We start from the raw sequence: 21,158 nt of genomic DNA, 5'->3' as shown, positions 1-21,158 counted from the left end.
ATAGATAGATAGATAGATAGATAGATAGATAGATAGATAGATAGATAGATAGATAGATAGATAGATAGATAGATAGAAATGCAATCACAGTAATAGTGTCAGCTCTAGTCTCTTAACTATATGTAGTATATATAACATATTTCTGTATGTGCTAAGATGGACCAGTTATGGCTTTGTAAGTAAGGAGAAGGATTTGAAATTGTATTCTGAATTTTACAGGGAGCCAGTGAAAAGTGGCTGATATCGGAGAAATATGATCACTCCTCCTTCCTTGTCAGAGCTGCAGTGTAGAAGTTTGTCTAGCCTTATTTCCAATGTGAACACAGATGATCATAATACAATACAACCATGCTGTTCAACAGCAGCAGCGTGTCATACAAATATACAGGACCTATTCTCTGCCTTACAAGCGACTTTTTAAAGGTACTAGAAAGCCACAATAGCAAATATATCTGCTCCTCAAGCAATGCCATCAGGCCTCTTATAATATTCAAGACATTTTTAGATTTACCTTCTATTTTACCAATGATTTTGCCACATGACCAACACACCTTTTTACTGATGGATCCAAGGATACACTAAAAGATAATACAGTTTATGCAGTTGCAATCTTAGCTCCAAGGTTGAGAAGAGGTGAAGTTAGTCTGTAGTTTTGCTGCTCCGTGCAGTCTCAAATCAGGTGCATACACTAATCAACAGGACTTACTATTCAAAATAATGACATCACACTCAAGAGTAATAAAACATGTACTGAGGTCATGTTCATTTGGTTCCTGCTCACACGGGCAACAAAACAGGCTGTTAAAAAAAAAAAAAAAATTAATGACAGACAAACAATAAAGAGTGGCAACAGCACTGTGATCAAGAGATATGGGGAGGACATTTACAGTCAATTCAGAATAGAGTGGGTGCAGTGAGAATTAAAAAAAGGGATTAGTTTATAGAGGAGCATCGACATAGTTTTAGTGAAGATTGTCAGGTACCAGAAACAGCAAAACATGTGCTTGCAAATTGCAGGGAAGATAAATCTGACAGAAATGACATGGTGAAAGAAAGAAAAAAGATGTGGGCTAATAGGAGCAGGATTAAAGAGAAACTGGAGGAACTGGACAAGGCATAAGATGTTTGGCCTCCTCAGCCTGACCAAGCGGACAGTGCAGCAGTCAACTAGCTCCACAAGATGGCAGTAATGCGGCACCGCGGATAGCAGCTGCCCTTAAACCTCAAAGAAGAAGTACAGCATTCACTTCCGGGATGCGAAACAATCGGTAGGTCGGAGCAATCTTTCGCTGCAATTTAAAGCCATTTTTGTGATACTGTCTGTCAGAAGTCAGCCATTTATCGGCGTTTAAGTGCGTTATGAGTATAAGGTGTTAACGCGAGTCTACCTCAGCCCGCTACCACCATCAGAATGAAGAAAACGAGCTCAGACAAGAAACGCCATGTGGTGGCATGGGTCAACAAAGCTGAGTGGGATCAAGTTCTGGAGTATCTGTACTCAAAGGATCCCGCCTTACAAAGGTATGCACTGCAGAGGATATCAGCTTGGAAAGGCAGGTATGCCAACAACACTCCCGTCGCAGTGGAGTGCACGGCGGACTTGGTGAGGTGTCAGGTGCTGGACAGGTCAGGACAGCTGGACGGAGACGATCTGGTCCTGCTTTATGGAGCGGCCCTGGTGAGGTTTGTCAATTTGATCACTGAGCGCCAGCAGGGGAGAATAGCTCGTCCACTCCGGCGGCTGGCTGGGAACCTAAACATCCCAGAGTGGGTTGTAGACCTGAGGCATGATATCACACACCGGAAGCTCCCTACCTTGGAATGGTGTCGAAAGGGATGCAAGGTGGTTCTGGAGTGGCTCCAGCAGGAGTACTGGTCCAGGCAGTTGGGAGGAGGGCCTAACGAGGCCTGGGAATCACAGCTGGATGTGGAGGATGAAGAAATTGATGTAAGACGACAAGAGGACGAGCTCATGGCAAGGCAAAAAGAAATGGAAGCCTACAAGAATGCACGGGAGCTTCTGATATCCTTTGAAAAGGAGCAGTACCAGGCTTTCGATGGCCCTTCTGAAGACAACTTGAAGAGCTTGTGGCCAGCCCCCTTTGCAGACATGAGCTGGTTACTGGGTGAGATCAAGCAGTTTGCGTTGGACTCAAGTGACTTGCTAATGGATGTGTTGTTGGAAGATGGATTTCTAGTTCCCACGGTTGAACAACTACAAACATTAGGCTGTGACACTTGTGACAGTGACAATCCCACTGAACCCAGAGTCCCTCCAACCTTCCTGCGTTTTTGGCTGCCACTCCTCAAGATGCTCAACTCACCATCCTTTATTCACCTCCTTCTGGAGAAGCTCTTTGTTGAACTGAAGCTGCTTGCCAAAGAGCAGAGTAATAACAGGGCTTTCTATATTTCTGCTTGGATTTCAGAAATCTTCCTCTGTAACAGCAATAAATTTGAATACCATTTTGAGACAAAGGTACAGAAGAAGGCCAGAATGAAGGACAGGATTTTTGTAAACCGCATCCAGCTGAGGTGGCAGCAGCTGCTCTCAGCATGCCTGGATGCTCCCTGTGCCAGCACGCCTCACTTGCTCCAGTTAATCCTGGATGACATGGAGCATCCTCTTCCTCTGGAAACGCGACAGAGGCTCCTCCAGCTCTGCTCCATCTACACACAGTCTGCACACTCCGAATCTGATACTTCTCTAGGGCACAAACAGCAGCCAATATACACACTGGAGAGTTTGCATGAGAAACTCCAGCATTCATGGCGCCACAGCCATCCTTGGCGTTCCACAGCTGACTCAGAGAGGAGTGAGTCCTCCCAAGAGTACAAAGGGGCAGATGTTCAGGCTGAAAAAGCAAAATTGCTCAGAGGTTCACCATGGCAGCTGTGCACTGATAAAGTTTTGTGGAAGAACTACCCTCTTGGTAAAGTCCCTGGACAATCAGATGACCCTTCATGCCTCATGGTGGAAAACTACTCAACAATGACCGTCTTTGACCAGCCAGTGGAGTTCGAGAGCAACACAACACACAATGCCCCAGGAGTCTCGGTAGCAGTGAGAACAGCTGATGGCCTTCTTTGGAACCACAGTGACACTAACAAGCTGAAATCTGGACTGCAACTTTTTTGAGTCAAGTTGTAATACTGTGAAATCTAGACTCGTAGCTGCTGGCACATTATTGAACTTGTGCTCTCTGTTGTTTTGACACTTACTAAACAGTTTTTTGTCAGTTAAAACAAAAATGTAAAGTAGTGGATTAGATGATTGACATAAAAGTCATTTATCAAATATAATGCAAGATATTCACTGCTTCTAGCTTCTTAAATGTGAGGATTTACTGGTTTTCTCTGTTTTGTATCATGTGGGATTGCAATTAATGGTTATTTGTATTACAAATAATGCTGATTATTTTCTCGGTTCATAAAATACTAGAATGGAGGGAAAAATGCCACAATCCAAGGTGACGTCTTCAAATGACTTGCTTCGTCCCATGAACAGTTCAAAGTCAAGATTTTCAAGTTTTTGACATTTTGCAGAGAAAACAATCATTTAATGCAAAAAGTAATCAGCCAGTTCATTGATATTGAAAATGATTTTTAGTGGCAGCCCTAATATAAAGCACTTGTCTTGTAGCATGTTGTCTCTGATATTTTCAATGTGTGGTGAAGACAAAAGTGGAACTAGTGCAGACATTAAACACATCATGATGGTGTATTTGTAGTGCAGTGAGTGTTTTTTTTTTTTTTGTTTCTTTTCTCTCTCTCTTAAGCATCTGTCATACGAGTTAACATCTACTGTTATTTCAGTTGTTGGTCCCTACAAATGGTTTTGGAGAAAATGTCTTTCAAGTGAAAACTCTGGCAAAGTGGATATTGTTGTAAGCACACAGTGGGTTTGTATAATATATCATCTTTTGTGTACTCATGTTCAATAAAACCTGATTCTGCTAAAGGAATATAATTGTATTCTTTCAGAGTGTAAGTACAGCTTACAGCTAATGGAGTACAGCTAATCGCAGCATGAGCAGGCCCTCTGTTTATGAGGGGTTCAGACTGGCAGCACAAGTGCCAACTTATTTACCCCATGAAGGGACCAATTATGCTTTGTCAAATTCTATAATGGATCCACAGCCAGCATAGCAGCTTCATGACAGTGTACCATTGTAAAAAAAAAAAAAAAAAAAGAAAAAAAAAAAAGGTTATAATAGCTTAGAATTTGTCATTTCTTGTGAGACTGTTAGAGAGTATGACTCCGCCATATTGAAATGTAGTTCTTGTCCATTGAGGAAATTTCAGTAGGACTTTTATTTTGAATAAAGTTTCCGGAAGTAGTCCTTAGGGTTGGCGTTGGTCTCGTGTTCAGTGGTTAAGTTGCGTTATTGTTTTCAGAGTGCGAGTGGTTGAGAAAGCTCGCAGTAGCTGGCACAGATTCATCGAAGGACTCTGTTCGAGTAGTTTATTATTGCATATATTTGTCAAACAGGACGGTAAGTTGTAGGTTGAAGAAGTGCCCTTTGAAGATGCTGCGTCATTCCTTAGCTCTGTTGGTTAACGCCTTATGGCTTTAGTTAACGTTAGCAAGATGAGGTAGCTGCAGCTAACAATTACTACACTGGCATCAGCCGGTTAAATGGTTAATGTGTAAAAAAAAAAAAGTAAATGGGATGCATAGTGTTACGTTGGGTAGTTGTTGACTTGTTTTAATGGACAAGAACATCCAAACTAACTTTGTTATATCCACATTTGACTGGCGTTAACGTTAGCTGGATGCTAAAGGTGTGCTGCTTGGATAATCAAGGCCTTGTTGGCTAGTTAATGTTAGCACGCGTAACTTAACGCAACGCACAGTGTGTCTTTCTTTGTCGCATCAACTAGCGAACTGTAAAGAAATGTAACGGTGGGTAAAGTATGTATTTTGAAGTTTGGCGTGACAGGATGAAGCATAGAGCGTTCATCGGAAAGCTTTGCAAACTTAATGCTAATGCTATTGGGCCTTTCTACCGACCTTTGTTACGTTGGTAATACGTTTACTAAACACAGCCATTTATGCGCTTTGAAGAAGAAACGCTCACTGTTTAAAGGATTTGTCAGTAACTCAAAATAATTCTGCGCAATTTTTTGTATATATACTAGTTAGACATCGCTTTTCATGGACATCTATATGCCTGCACGACTAACTTTAATTGTGCCAAGCCAATTTGCTGGCTTAAACGTTGATAGCGTCTAGTGACAATCATTTAGTCTATTAATTGTCAAGATTGACTCATGCGCATTATAATTTACCACTCAGTCTAGTCTGAGCTTGTTTTTGTCTGATTAAAATTTGTATCAAAATCATACATTTCCCTAATAAATGAAACTGTGGCAGGATTTCACCCCAATGGTAAATTTTCTTTGTTTCCACAGGCGAGGAATCACAAGGTATCTTTAGGACAGTGTCCTTGGCGTCCTGTTGTCAAACCACAATGATCACTAGGAGAAGAAGCCGCACCATGAACAACACAGAGGTGCAGTCCCTGGAGGTTGAAGTGGGAGATTCAGTGGCAACTGATCAAGATTTCCCAAGTCCATCTGAGGGGTTTCCTGCTGACAATATTGACAGCACTGGAATAGAGCTAGAGGACCTGTTTGCAATCGACGATTTAAAATGGACACTTGAAAGAGATGTCACCTCCCCACTCTTCAACATTGACTTGGCAGATCTTGATGTGTGCAGTGCCAAGGATCAAGATTGTGGGATTGAAAATTCATTGGCCTCATCTCCAGGAAGAATGTCATCTGCCTTTAAGATCAAGAATAGAGAAAGCCAGTCAATCCACATGATCAACAAAAATGCCATTGCTGCCAGATTGAATCGTCTCAAGAAGAAAGAATATGTCAACAGCTTGGAGAAGAAAGTTGGCATCCTGTCATCAGAAAATAACGTGCTCAAACAGGAAAATTCCCAGCTGACGAAGAGAGTGGAAGAGTTGGAAGATGAGACCAGGTACCTGAGGACTGTGCTGGCCAATGAGAGCATGTTAGCCCAGCTCTTGTCCAGGCTGAGCGGTGTGAATGGGATGAAATTATCTTCCTCACTTTTCCAGGGCCCTGACTCAAACGACCATGACTACGCCCTGCCCAGGAAGCGTGTGAAAGTGGAGGAGAAAGAGACATCTGGTGGCGTGTGTCTGCATGTAGACAAGAACCATGTCTCGGTGGAGTTCTGCACAAAGTGTGCAGAACGTGCAAGCACATCATTCAAAATGTAGGGTCAAGTACCTATCTCTTTTCAGATATTGAGACTGAACTTGATATGGCTCAGTGTACTGAACTTCTTGAGGGTGGATGAACACTGTTGAATTAGTTAAAATTACCTAAGAACTGCTCAGTGTCATGTGATTTGTATGCTGATGGTTTGAGTACACGTTACTGCTAAACCTTGTTGACAGTTTCTTCTAGGTAATGGTTGGTCCACCATGCGGGATGAGTGGCTTTCTGAACATCTTTACCTGCTTGGCTCCATGGTAAGGATCAGACAAGAAAATTCTTTTTTGTTGTTTTACACTGGCTTGCGGCGTTCAACAGGCACCATACAGTTCCTGTTTCCAGTGAGAGGATTTTGAGTACTTAAATAATTTGTTTTGCTTTTTGTTTGTTGCAACAGGACATTATTTGATTTTACTAGCATGTTAGAATTAAATCAAACGTATCCTGAATGTTAAGATGAAGGTGAAGGTCCACATAGAGTGATCTTGAATCAGTTGTCAAATTGGAAATGCAATAATCCATGGCAAAATTTAAGTGTGTATATACAATTCTTTGGCTAAGAATTCAACTCTTTGTGAACCAGCACCATTGTACAAAAGAATACTTTAATTTAGCGGCACCTATTTTTCTTTATGCTAAAGTGGATTCTGCTGGTGGGAGGTGAAGAGGCTGGACAAGCAGCTGCCAACACGGCCTGGTATTTTTTTTTAAAGGTAGTATCGGTAACAAATGGTATACGTTAATTTATATTTTACCAATACTCCACAACATTTGTAGCTGTTGATCTAGTCAGCGTAGCTCATGCAGCATTTTTGGGAGGCTGGCACTTGGAGAAATGCTAATGGAGGCTTAATAGTCTCATAATTGTGTCTTGTATATATTGACATATTGGAATGTATTCATTAAATACATCCAGAATGATCTGCTTTAAGTGGTGAAATTGCCAGTTTTGATCAAGTGTAACAAAATGTAAATGTGTATATAACTATGAATATGTATTGTTTGAGGTAAATGACTTTCAAGAAATGTTGGACAAATAAATTGTATTTTGGTTATATTTGAGTTAAAGATATCTACTGTGTCTTGTTCTGTACTTTTGATATTAATGCATCTCTTTTTCTCTTTCTAAACAGCATTCTCTGCCGATAAAGGTCTTACTTTTCCTGAACATTTGGGTCAAGTCTGGTAAAGGTTGTCTAAAAAAATGACAGAGACCTCATTTAATGGAAATACAAAGTATGCAGTATGAGAGGTCATATAGGGACTCCATATAACCAGTCATTTATTAGTATTTTTATTATTATTACATTTCAAATGACAGTTCAAATCATCTGGGGTGTTCTTTCATTGGCCTGGGTCATTCTGCTTTGCCAAGCTTTGATGACATGCATTTCCACGACAAACCCACAGCAGAGATAGCCTGCTGCTGTGGTTTGGCATGGTAGGTGGGCTGATAATGGCCAACCTACAGTCATGGACAAAAGTATTGGCACCCCTCTGGAAGTGTTGGTTTTCTAGCAAAAGTCGCACACTTTTGGAGGCTTCTTGATAAAATAACCAAACCAGGATCATTTCAATAAATTAACAACTAAAACAATTGGTTTCCCCAAATTCAACACCAAATACCACCAAAATGCTGCAGGAAATGAAAACTGCATGATCAAAAGTGTTGGCTCCGCCTTCACAACAAGTGTCTTTTGTACTGATAAAAGCACATTTCTCATTGTTAGAATCTTGTGTTGAGGTTCTGGGTAGTCAGACTTCAGCTCTGGTAGCATTCCTGACAAATATCAGTCCATTTCTAAAGGACTAGCATTACAGTTCAATTGATTTCTATGGAAGGCATGATGTTTTCTCCAAGGATTTCCAAATATTTCAATAAATCAATCTTCTGCCTCGCCTTTTACTGATTTACAATGCCAGAGGAAGCAAAATAGCCCTGCAGCATCACCACCATAGCCATGCTTCACTTTAAGCATGGTGCACCTTTCAGGGTATTCTTCATCCTCCAGACATAACCACTGGTCAGGACGCCCAAAAAGTTCTAGTTTTGTTCCGTTGCTCTATAGAATTAACTGTCAAACCTATTATCACTTACTTATATGGTTTTGGTTCAGTATTCTGTTCTGTTCATGCCTATGGAACAGCAGTATGTAGGACGAGGAAAAATGAAGCATACACTGAAAAGTGCGCCCTGTCTAAACTGAAGCATGGCAAAAACTAGGTGATACTGCAGGGCTATTTTGCTTCCTCTGGCACTGAAAATCAGCTGCATGTAAAAGGGAAGGTAGATTCATTCAAATATTTGGAAAACATCATGCCTTCCATAGAAATCAATTGAACTGCAATGCTAGTCCTTTAGAAATGGACTGATATTTGTCAGGAATGCAACCAGAGCTGAAGTCTGACTACCCAGAACCTCAACACAAGATTCTAAAAATGAGAAATGTGCTTTTATCAGTACAAAAGACACTTGTTGTGAAGGGGTGCCAACACTTTTGGCCATGCAGTTTTCATTTCACGCAGCATTTTGGTGGTATTTGGTGTTGAATTTAGGGAAACCAATTGTTGTTTTAGTTGTGTTAAGTTATTGAAATGATCCTGTTTTTTTTTGTTTGTTTTTTTTAATCAAAAAACCTCTGACAGTGTGTGACTTTTGCTAGAAAACCAACACTTCCAGAGGGGTGCCAGTACCTTTGTCCATGACTGTATGATGGTCTCAACCCCCAGTGATAGAATAAAAGTTCATCTTCACACTCACATTCTGTTCAGGCTTCAAGATGTCTGCCTTATGAGTTCTGAGTTTCATCAGTGAGAACGAGTCTAATGAAGCAGATACAAATACTCTGCACTGTTTAGTCAGCAGGACAGTGTCAGATATTGCTTGATGGAGTACAAACAGGAACAGCCCCCTGAACTCATTTTCACTCACAAAACAGATTAAACAAAAGACCGTGTTTATCAGTGCTTTGGTGCTCAGAGGCATATTTTTAAGCTGCGGATAGTGTTTCTTAAGGGGGTGTTTGGAGAATGTTGGGGGTCTGTGGAAGCAATACTTTTGAAAGGTGTTCATAGATAACCTGCAGGTTCACACCAATATATAGTGCGTCGTTTCCACAGCAACGCTGCTGTATGCTGCCTTCGCTGCAACAGGACATCAGAATACCATAACAATTGACCACATGATGATTACTGTGTCAACGCAGGGACATGGACTGGCTTGGAAATCAAGAGTTTCTTCTTCTCATTTCTCTTAAAGAAACCAAACCAGGTGGTGACTTGATGCAGTTTTGGCATGAAGTGCTCGCAGACATGTTGGAATACTAGTAACTTGCCATTTCCTGTATCTTAATTGCTCAGTTACCATCATACATTCCTGTGTTTTAGTGTTTGATTAAAAGTACAAATAGTTGTACAAATGACAGTGCAGCAGAGTGGCACCATACAAATGTAAATCTTATACTATGTGTTAGCCTAGAAAAGATTGTACCTCCAAAAGCAGGCGCCAGACCAATGAAAACGATGCACGTTCGAAATGATTTGTCAGGACACATCTAGCTGTGATCACAATGTAGTTTGGTATTTCGACATCGAACTTGTGTGAAGGTGGTTTGTCATGTAGCATCCTGACACTAGAACAGCATTGAGTCACAACACCTTGACTCCAGCTGAGACCTTTAATCTTGGTAGGTGTTCAGCAAGAACATTTCTGATTGGCTGCTGTTGGTGATCAATGATGACACGTAATAAAAGTTTGAATGTCTAATTTCTAACTTTTGTTTAATGCCTAAGAGTTTCTATTCACATGGCTTCTTTGCTCTCTGGGAAGCTCAATGATATTACAACTGTCCAATTAAATCTGTTATTTGGCATTCAATAGCATGATTTTTCTAACAATAATAATCAGCATTAATACTGGGGGATGATAATTAGGCTACATTTTGTTTGATGGTGGGTGATAAGGGAGCAGGAGAATAAGTAGTGCGATGGTGCCCATAAAGGTGGAGAACCACCGGCTGAGGATGAAGCTCAAGGTCACACTGAAGGCGTCTGACTGCAGTGGCATGTTATCATACAGCTGTGCAGTCAGTCAGCACACTGCTTCAGACTCAAGTGTTGGTCACTTCTGATGTTTGGAAGACGTTAACGCTACTGTTTATATGATGTTCATACTATTGTTATTGATTTAATGTAACAGAGACAGTAGTTACCATGACAGCAAGGCAGACATCTAAGCATTCAAGGAAGTCTATCCCTGGATACACAGAGCTTGTCTTGGTGTAGAAATTATTCAAGACACCAGGTACAGATAAAGAGCTCTGCATCATCTTCAAATGCTGAAGGTTTTGGGACTACCTCACAAAACAAATGCTTAAAATGTATAATGAGACTTCAGTAGCAAACAGCTGACAAAGTGTAGTTACAGAATGTATCTGAGATACAAAAATATGTCCTCATTCACGGTTTGTGACAGAAAAAAGAACTAAAGGCATATCTGATCACATGTATTATGATAGCTAATGAAGTAACTAGACATTGTGGCTCATATTAGTCCTATTTGAAAACCAGTAGACATTTCTTATTGCAGATACATCAAGCTGTCACAGATAAAGTGATAAATGAATGGAAAAAGCTGCATCTGTCAACGTTCCAGCTCCTGCCCTGCCACTGTGGCATTTTGTTATGTTGCAGTAGGAAAAGAGCGGGTTTAATAAAATGAATGATGGCTGAATACCATTTACCTGTTTCAGTTTCAAGATCCTGGGATTGTAAATGCTGGTACACTGGTTTATTGGGACAGTTGAACATACAATCTTTCTTTCTTTCTTTCTTTCTTTCTTTCTTTCTTTCTTTCTTTCTTTCTTTCTTTCTTTCTTTCTTTCTTTTTTGCCACCATAAGCCAATTTTGCACACTTGCAAATTTTGCACCAAACCAGTCGAGGTGACTCACTCCCCGAAAAGATATTTTCTCATTTTTTATAAATTCTGTAAAACAAATTCTTATATATTTGGTTCCAAACCAATGAAGGGTTCCAAATTCCATCTCCAGAATCTTTTCCTGTGTGTACACTTGTCAAAGCAAAAAGATCCCTAAAACCTAGGAAAGTAAGGCAAGGGGAAAATTCCATTCAGTTTCTCAAAAATCCATCTGTGCAGAACTCCAAAAGCCATTTGTAAATGACAGCTGCTACTCCCTGTGGGCAAAACATGATCATTAACTTTGCTAACAGTTACTGGCAGCACAATATCATGTCGATGGGTATCTTGCCTGGACGTGGCACACCACAATGGAATGCAGCCTCTATGTATGTTCGTTACATCTGCGTTGACAAGTCCAAATGAGTGCCGTGAAACTGTCAAATGGAGAAAGACATTTGGCCTTGCACAGGTGTACAGGTTTGGTTCATAAAGGGTTATTTGAGGGAGGGTGATTTTGAGTAAAAGCTCACTGAATGAACAAACAATTAATACTGTACATTCTGCAAGTTCTGTTTGAGATCACAATTTCAAGGGGACCTCATATGGACAGATTTAATCAGTGTCATATACCTGTGAGGTATTCTGATGAGAACAAATGCTGCATCTTTTTCAAAACCACCACTTCTTCAGAGGTTTAACATGTACTTGTCTTGCATCACTGTGAAAAAACAACACAGGACCACACAGACTTTGTCAAAGTTATTATTGTAGAATACTTTGATGTATTTTTTCTTTCATACAGACAAAAGGTGTTGGACTTAATTCTCATTAAATTCTCTTAGATTTCCATACAGATTTAGTCTACAGTATACAGGTGTGTTCTTTCTCATATATAGATATTTATTCGCTTAAATAACAGGCAGGTAACTCTTTAATATATTCAATAGTCTTTATGTTTTTGTTTTTTTTTTTCCTTTTTTTGGTCTTTTTCATTTCAGCACAGTTAAGGCTGCATTTTCTGTCTGCAGAACAGCACTGCATTGTGCAAAAAGGGGGACCATTCCACACACAATATTTACAACAGTATGTATAATGAATAATGTAAAACCTTAAGTTCTTCTCATCGTAACATGGCAGTAAATACATGTAACAGATCTAAAAGAGCAGCCTAAACAATGCGTGGATGCATTGCACTTCTGCAGTCTCTAGCTCTGCATCACCCTCCAGTTCTCCATCCTCCCTGGGTCCCCACTTTGTCCAGTCCTTTAGATCATAATGAGGTACATTTGTATCTCCTTCTCTTTATTTACAGAGTGGTGTCTCTGGTCTTAAGAGACTATAAGCATCTCCACACCTCTGCACACTTAAGGGGCTGTTCAGTGGACAGAAAACACAGCCCTCAGAATATGCTCAGGAGAATGTGCAACTGTCTTTTTCCATCAGTGGGAGCACTGGTGGAGAAAATCAATAATAATAATAATAATAATAATAATAATAATAATAATAATAATAATAATAATAATAATAATAATAATAATAATATACAAGCGCTTCCATTTTGTTGTTCCTCTCTTTACAAAAAGCTATAGGATAAGAAGGAACAAAAAACAAAAAATAAAATAAAAAGTGTAACAGGAACATAGTACCTGTAAATTAAAGATGCACATGTGCACAATTGGGCGGTCTGTACAGTAGTGGTGCAGTTGTACAATTTATAATTTTGATAAATATATTCTTTTTCACATCGTGTTTTGCCTTCTGTGAAACTGTCTCACAACATCATGATGTAACGTGGCTGGACGGATGGACAGAGATGGCTGGAACTGGACAGTCAAATTTACACCACTGTAGATTATTCACCTGTTGTTTGCTGTGTATGCGTGTGTCTGTGTGTTTTTGTACACCGCAGAAAGCATTTAGAGCTGTGCTAAGAGGTGCTGAAATAGAATAGGTTAGACTTGAACAGGATAAGAGTTTGTTTGTGTGTGTGTGTGTGTGTGTGTGTGTGTGTGTGTGTGTGTGTGTGTGTGTGTGTGTGTGTGTGTGTGTGTGTGTGTGTGAGAGAGAGAGAGAGAGAGAGAGAGAGAGGAGAGCAGATGTGGAGAGATCATAGCACACAGTAGTGACAGTAGCTTAAATGATTTACCAACACATAAAGAGTGACATTAATGATACCAAATGCATGCTTCGAAACAGACAGACCAATACAATGTCACCACCCGCCCGCTTCAGGTCAGGTCAGGTCAGAGTGGTGGTGATGATGATGAGCATTCAAGAAGACAGAGTTCTGTACAGGTAAGGGTGTTCCCAGAGAGCCCTGCGTGCATCCTGAAACAGAACTAGCAGGACAGACATGTTCTCGCGCTGTGTTTGCATGTGTTATCATCTCTATTTCTAATCGTACATGGGTACAGGTGTTAACATGGCAGTCTGTTGCATATTGTCTGCCCTTGCCTTTCTCCGGCAGTGGGACCAGTCGATAACTCAGGGAAGTCAATGGGATAACCGAGGGGATGGCGGTTCCAGGTTTGCATTGCAGTCACGCTCCGAGGCAACATGAAGTCAGCGGTTCACCCACACCTAGTGCAACATGGGATACAGGAGGGCACTCTCACACCCAGTCTGGAATGTGATGCAGTTGTTTGGAATGTATGTTCCATGGAATGTTGAGGTGGAGTTCGACAAGGTGATGGTGGAATGCAATGTAGAGGGCCCTGTACCCGTCGTCACATGGGTGGCTTTCCAAATGTTTCCAAATGTTTTTTTTTATTTTTTATTTATTTATTTTTTTTTGATGAGGTGTGCTCATGTAGTGTGTTATGCAGTTTTACACTGGACAGCTTCAACATGATGTGTCTGAAAGCAAGAGTTAAACATTTTGGCAAATGTGCTTAATTGCTTTCTTGCAGAGAGTTTAATGAGAAGACTGATCACTCTCTGATCTATCCATTCACTGGGAAGCTGAAGCCAGTAGCCAGTTAGCTTAGCATATAGCCCGCAAACAGGGAGACACCTCGCCTGGCTCCTTCTTCCTGCACCTCTAAAGCTCACTGATTAACACATTATATCTCCTTCATGAATTCACACAAGAACCCAAGATCAGAAACATGGATTTATGTAGGGTTATCTGCCAAACTATTATCACAAGAAGACTGGGAAGGAAGGAAGTTATGGAGCCCAGCCAAGAAATCATCCAGCACATAACTCTTAATAAAACCACATTGTTTTTACACTTTGGTTTTGCAGGATTACTGCAGGGTTCACCAAGTTAAATTTCAGACTTTTTAGACCCCTTTAAACCACAGAATGTAGATTATGATGTTTCAACATCATCCAGCCAAATATGAAAAAATAATGAAAACCTGTAGGGACAATATGGCCCAGAATAATTTATTATTAGATCATATTTTTTCAGCACTGCCAGTCGCATATAACAGCAATTCCAAATGATTTATTTAATGAAAGAGACATGGATGTAGACAAGCAACATAAAATGGTTGGATGGATTAACCAATCAAAAATAATTAATTCATTTAAGTTTTTGCTAAATCAACCATAAGATGAGCTTGTTAGCTGCTGCAGTTCACAGTAGTGACAGTGTTTGCTGCAGGTCTGATGGCGCTGACTGAACGTCCACAAAAAGGACTAAACAACCTCCTGCAGCACAACACGCTGTCAATGCACTTATTTCTAAGCATAAATGTCTCCTGACAGCCAAGAGAAAACATTTGACTTTTTAATACCTTCTAAGGCCTTTTACTGAGGAAACTGAATCCAATGCTTTTAAAGACTTTTCAAGACCTGCAGAGACCCTGTTGTTGTACAGATTAAACTAACAAAATATAACATATTAATTAGTGAGCTATAGAGGTGCTGTAGGCAGCTTTCCTTTAATGTTTGAATCAGCCAGGCTGACTGATTGCTCTTGTTTCCAGTATTCATGCTACACTAAGCTAATGTGTTGCTGGCTGTAGCCACATTTTTAGTTTGCAGACACGAAAAGTGACAAAAAGTGAATAAGTGTATTTTCCAAAATGTCAAACTGTTCCTTTAAGGTATTATAATCAACTAATTGTACATCATGATGATGGGGAATGCACAGTATTTGACACAAGGACATGACACATAAGCTCTCATTGGTCATACCTGATAGATCTGAGTGGGCTTTGGGCCTAAAGCTACTGTAAGACTGAACACTGATATTCAACATAGACCTGATCGCTGGATTGATTGGTTGCTTTTCAACATCAAACAGTGAATTATTTCTTCTTCTCTGTAAAAATTACTGGAACGAACATCCAACAGATCAAATGAAACAATCACTTTGTCCACAATACTCATGGAGAGGGAACTGGTACATGATGGAGATGACCCAATGGCACGTGAACAGGAGTGGCTTCGAAGTGAGTGTACGTAAGATTTAAAGGGCCATCGTCTGTGCATTGTGTGTTTGATGGCATTTAAAGGGTTAATGCTTCACAAGCATTCAGCTTTTTTTCTCCCAAAAAAAGCTGACAGAGACACACACAGGCAGACGAAGGACCAGAAGGGATGAGGCGAAACAAAGTGAACGAAGGAAATTACAAAATGGACTGAGGAACAGCAAGAGAGAAGGTGACAGAACATGTAACAGAAATAAAGAGACTGGAAGAGGACATCACCCATGAGCTTGCCCTGGGTGATGCCCATAGATATCACCCATACATCCTCATCAATTCATCAACATGGCAGGAGGCAGTAAATGAAGTATGTCCTGTATGGGGCGAATGTATGCATACATGTATACATCACAATAAATGTGAGATCCAAAACGCTGTATCATCTCATAGCAGGGTGGACAGTATTACAGATAACAGGTCATGTGATCTAATGGGGCGGCATTCAAGGATTGGGCAGATTGGGCTGAGAAAGAACAGTGATGAACATAAAGAGTTCTGTGTTGTCGCTTCCCAAACATTCAAATAATATATATATATATATATATATATATATATATATATATATATATTTCCTCCTTTAGTTTTTTTTGCAGCCATTTTGTTTACTATTAGGTTTAAATGAACAGTATCTTTGTTTGCAATTTCTATTTTTGTTCTATTTTTGTTTTTGTTTTTTCAGAAGAGACAAGACAATACACATACACACATTGTAAGAGAGAGGAGAATGAAAGAAAAAATGTCAAATGTAAAATTTCATAGAGAGAGAAAAGAATAAACCAATGTAAAAGAAAGAAATTAATGAGCACCATTATGTTGAGAAATAAATGAATCAGAGGATGGAACTGATTGAAGTCTAGTTAAAGCTTTAACAAAGCGTTTTACTTATCGCAAGCAAAGTGGTGATTTAAAAGTGGCTGTAGGTTCTAGCCAGATAAATGATGGTGGCGACTATGGTGCCATGACAGGTAGGTAGGTAAGTGGCTAATGACAACAACACCAATGAACACCAATAGAAACAGAGTGAGTCGGCCTCTGGCCCTGATGTAGCCCTGTTCTACTGAAGCATTGAGGGATGTGCCGTTTTTTTGGATGTCCGCCCCCCTCCCTCCCCAACCCACCGTCACTCAGGACAAAGCAGCGAGAGCAGATCTGTGTGTGTGTGTGACGAGTGTGTGTGAGGTCAGGCAGGGTGGGGTGGTTTGGTTCTTGAGGGAGGGGGACAGACGGGGCGGTGGGTTCAAGAGTGGAGGGGGACAGGGGTGGTGCTGTCAGAGGGTCAGACTCAGAGGGCTGGAGCAAGGGCAAAGGGAGGGAAAGTCGCAATGTTCTCAGGGAGTTGCGAGCAGAAGTCTCCAGCCATTGTCCACTCCCTCCTGTACCTCCCTCATCCTTCACTCCCTCCTGTTAGCTTGTTGTAAGGGAGACTGGATGAAAATGTCATGTGTGAGTCCTCAGCCCTCTCTTCCGCTCCCCCTTCCTCCCCCCGACCCACGTTCAGCTCAGTTATAAGGAGGTCTCCACGCAGTAGAGATGGGCCAGGTGAGGAGCGGAGGGTTTCACCGGCCTGTCTCTGCCATGATGGTTATGGTGGTGTTGGTGATGGTGGTGGTGATGGGGGCTCCGGTTGCTGGGGGTAACTGCGTTGGTGCTGTTTTTGTTGCCGTGGGTGATTGTTGAACTAATGCTGCTGCTGCTGCTGCTGCTGTTGTTGTTGTTGTTTCGGTTGCACGGGGTCACGGGAAGGCTGTACTGGCGGTAGGGGCGGGTGGGGCGGTTGCGGGCTGGGGGCTGGGGCTGGGTGGGAGGGGGTGGTGGCTTGCGGAGGGCCGGGTGCAGGTGCTGGTATCTGCTGAGCTCCGATTCGTCGTCCACGTCAGTGTCGTCGATCAGCGGGATGTTGTGGATGAGGTCGTTGATGAGGAACTCCGGGTGGGCCATGAAGTTGTGGATGGAGTTGCGGGATTCCGGTTTCTCCCGGCCCTCGTACAGTGAACTACGGAATGCTTTCACCACTCGCATCTGCCGAAAAGAAAAAGGCAAGGGAGGGACAACAAGAAAGACATGAGAAAGTCAGACATAAAAAAGGGAAAAAAGGGACAATGGGAAACCCAGAGACAGACAGACTTTTGTCCTCCAGCAGACAAACCGAGTGACAGACAGACAGATGGGCACTCAGGGCCAGGTGGCTTCAGTCAAACTTTGTCTATGATAACATCTATTGGTCACATGTTGTTATATAAAAAATCATCTAAATTAAAAAGACATAAAATATATATATATCAAAATCTATTTGACTCAAGTCAAGTCAAGGCAAGTCATGTTTAGGCAAGACAAGTTTTCAGTTAAATTCATCTGGTAATGGATAAACAAAAAAAACCCCTCAAAAATATATAAATAATAACATTTTTGGATTTGTTCAGACAGGACATATCTTGGCATGAGTTTGTAGCTAAGCAAATTTAAATACAGGTGTATGCACTGCACTACATGAGTGCATGATTTCATTTAAAGATATCAAGGTAATTTCTAATTGTATTACTTTAACCTTGAGAAGAGAACATCTTGAGGAATTCAGTATCAACAGAACGTCCACCTGATCCTGTGTGTCTCCAACAGACAAAGGTTAAAAAAAACAAAGTGTTTCAAAATGATTTGGCTTATGACACGTTTTTGTCAGTTCTCACACACCAATCAGACCTCACACAATGAGAGCATTCAGTAGCCACCATCACAAAGGCCACAGAAGCTGCAGACGCTTTACATCATACACACGTGTTTGTGTGTGGTGGTGGTGGTGGTGGTGGGGGGTTATGCAATGTGTGGGGAAAAGACTCACACCTCAGCACACTGGATCATGTGCATGCAGATGTGGGTGGTTGTTAGGCACAGATGGAAAAGAAGCGGGAATGGTGAGTGTATTAATGTATAATAAGATAAAAAAAATGTTAATAACATATAGGTGACCACACACACACACACACACACACACACACACACACACACACACACACACACACACACACAAATCCATGCACACACACATGTGCATGCAGCAGCAGTGTAACTGAGTGAACCAACAGTTTACTTGTTTCCACATTGTGCAACTTGAAGCCTGACATCAACATGCACTGCACAGCTGTCAATCATGGGTTTGTTAAAGAGATCTGGTTCGTGCACACACACACACACACACACACACACACACACACACACACACACACACACACACACACACACACACACACACACACACACACACACACAGCCAGACAGTGACCTTGTCTGTCAGCTTCTCTGTGCATACACACACACGCACACATCCACATACACACACACACTGACAAATGCGCACACACATATCCACACGCACACATACATGCACTCACACATACACACACATCCACGCACACACACAATCACACACACACACACACACACACACACATGCACATTGAATGTGCAGCCATGCAGTCGTGAGAGACAGAGGAAAGCAGAGTGATTGAAATGATGATGATGCTGATGATGAAGTTGCTGCAGGACAGAAAAAAACAAATCTTGCAAAAAAAAGGTGACATCACAGAGAATCAGCAGGTTAGAACAGTATGTGATTGGTTAGATTACTAGAAACAGAAGGTGATTGGTTCAACGGCCAAAGCAAAACTCAGGGCATCAGCCCTGTCACACATAAAGAGGCAGCCAGGTCATGCTGAATCAGATCTTTGTCACGTATGCTCTCTTTCTGTCTCTGTCTCTGTCTCTGTCTCTCTCTCTCCCACACACACACACACACACACACACACACACACACACACACACACACACACACACACACACATCAGAGTGAGGTCTATGAGTGCACTTCAAGGTGGATTATGTAGTCAATGGTGTATGCGTGCATAAACACATTCCTTTGCCATGGCAGTTGGTCCATGCACCCTTCCCCCAAGCCCAGAGGAAAAGAAGCAGCATGAGCTCAAAAGAAACAGAGACAGTTCAGTGCAAATATACTGACAGGCACAGGCAGGCAGAGCCCTACATAGAGACAGTTTGGTCAAATGAGATCCACAGAGAAGAAGCTTTATGTTGACTGCAGCACCCACTGGAGTCCAAACTGTGATTATGAGAGGTGGATGGTCAGGCAGCTGAATGGAGATCAGTGCTGCAGTTGGTCAAACTAGGAGGGAGTCTACGCGGAGTCTCTATATATGACTCTGGCATATATGATAGACTGACAGACATACAGACAGAAAGACACACAGACAGACGGTCAAGCTGTAGGTTCAGTGCTTATCTGTTTTTCCAAAGAGCCTGTCAGACAGTAGAAAAACACCTCATGCAGACTGAGAAGGTTTCAGAATGTTACTTTCTCACTTTGTCAGCGCTTGGTTTGTTTTCATTTAGTCTCCATGGAAAAGGTAAACTTTCGAGTATATAACGCCCACAGTGTGACCAGAGAGGCCTGGAGGTCAGGGCACTGCTGTGTTGCTTATTTTTCTCACCCACTTTCTTTCTCTCTCCCTGTCAGCTCTTTCAGCAGTGCTTGATGGAAAAACGATGGTGGTTAAAGTACGAGAAGGAAATAGGCGCTGGAAGGTAGAGAGGCTGCTGTGTGCAAAACAACTGCTGATGAGAAGAAACTGCAACATAAATACATTTGGAAGCTGTGAGGTACGACTGGTTAATGGCTCCATTTTCCCACCGTGTGCCCAACTCTGAGTAGCACCCAATCTTTGATATATGACTGAGCTCTAATCCATAGCAACATGTCAGCAACCCTTCCTGAATTCAGTGCATATTCTCTTTATGTCTCCTACTCATATACCATCATAGTTTTCTTCAGCTATGCTCCCAGACTGTGGAGGAGCCTCCCCAACGATTTTAGAGCCAGGCTCTGTTGGAATTCTTAAACAGCAGTTAAAAACATCTCTTTAACCTATCCTTTTTCTAGTACTACTAACTACCATGTGCGTGCTTAACATTTTGTCGTCCCACATGCTGTTTCTGAATGACCTTTTATTCATCTTAAAGTATTTTTATTAGTTGATTATGCCTTTAAATTGCTTTTGGATGTCTTTAAAGGTCATTTAAAAACATGCTGGTTTTTGAAGGACCTTTGGTGCCTTTTATGTCTTTTGTATTAGTTGATTATGCTTTTAAACTATTACTAGTTGATCTGTCTTGTCTTGTCTCAAATGGCTTGCTTTCTCTGCAGTTCTTTTTACCTTTACCTGCTTTCTTTGAATTTCTTTATTATGGGGTTTCAGGGAGATAAAACTAACCCAGTCTGAAATGAAAACAAACTGGATCCATAGATCAGTTCTAGCACAGCTCAGGTGAATGAAAGCATGAAAGGAAAACTTACATCATTTTGAGATCTCTGTTTAACATCTTAAGATGTGTCTGGGCTCATTTCTTACAAATGATGATAGATTTGGCTGTAAAAATGAGGGAGGTGATGGTGTCAACGTCAGAACTTTTGCACTCAGTATTACAACGGGGCACAGTGCCAAGTCTGAGGGCTGCGTCTGCTTTGCACATGAC

At 41.3% G+C, this 21,158-nt stretch overlaps 3 protein-coding genes across 9 annotated transcripts in view; 2 read left to right on the top strand and 1 right to left on the bottom strand.

Moving 5' to 3' along the window:
* Positions 1 to 1,247: 1,247 nt before the first annotated feature.
* Positions 1,248 to 3,957, top strand: las1l (LAS1 like ribosome biogenesis factor). The gene has a single exon (XM_070969531.1). It carries the CDS (start codon positions 1,412 to 1,414, stop codon positions 3,137 to 3,139), a length of 1,728 nt encoding a protein of 575 aa, XP_070825632.1. The 5' UTR covers positions 1,248 to 1,411; the 3' UTR covers positions 3,140 to 3,957.
* Positions 3,958 to 4,326: 369 nt separating this feature from the next.
* On the top strand, positions 4,327 to 7,320 carry crebzf (CREB/ATF bZIP transcription factor). Its single transcript, XM_070967832.1, has 3 exons — positions 4,327 to 4,496; positions 5,416 to 6,515; positions 6,900 to 7,320. Exon 2 carries the CDS (start codon positions 5,475 to 5,477, stop codon positions 6,258 to 6,260), a length of 786 nt encoding a protein of 261 aa, XP_070823933.1. The 5' UTR covers positions 4,327 to 4,496; positions 5,416 to 5,474; the 3' UTR covers positions 6,261 to 6,515; positions 6,900 to 7,320.
* Positions 7,321 to 16,293: 8,973 nt separating this feature from the next.
* Positions 16,294 to 21,158, bottom strand: part of atp2b3b (ATPase plasma membrane Ca2+ transporting 3b) — a 62,178-nt gene continuing 57,313 nt past the window's right edge. For 6 of the 7 annotated variants that reach the window (XM_070967733.1, XM_070967729.1, XM_070967734.1 and 3 more), the window contains one exon: positions 16,294 to 17,636. In XM_070967733.1, the coding sequence (XP_070823834.1) occupies positions 17,611 to 17,636 (26 nt within the window). In that variant the 3' untranslated portion in view covers positions 16,294 to 17,610. The remainder of the gene's footprint in view (positions 17,637 to 21,158) is intronic. The other variant, XM_070967735.1, reaches the window with a different exon arrangement.

This window comes from Chaetodon trifascialis, chromosome 8 (genome assembly GCF_039877785.1).
Source record: "Chaetodon trifascialis isolate fChaTrf1 chromosome 8, fChaTrf1.hap1, whole genome shotgun sequence".
NCBI lineage: Eukaryota > Metazoa > Chordata > Actinopteri > Chaetodontiformes > Chaetodontidae > Chaetodon > Chaetodon trifascialis.
The sequence above is the reverse complement of the archived record's forward strand: the minus strand, read 5'-3'. Positions and strand labels throughout refer to the sequence as shown.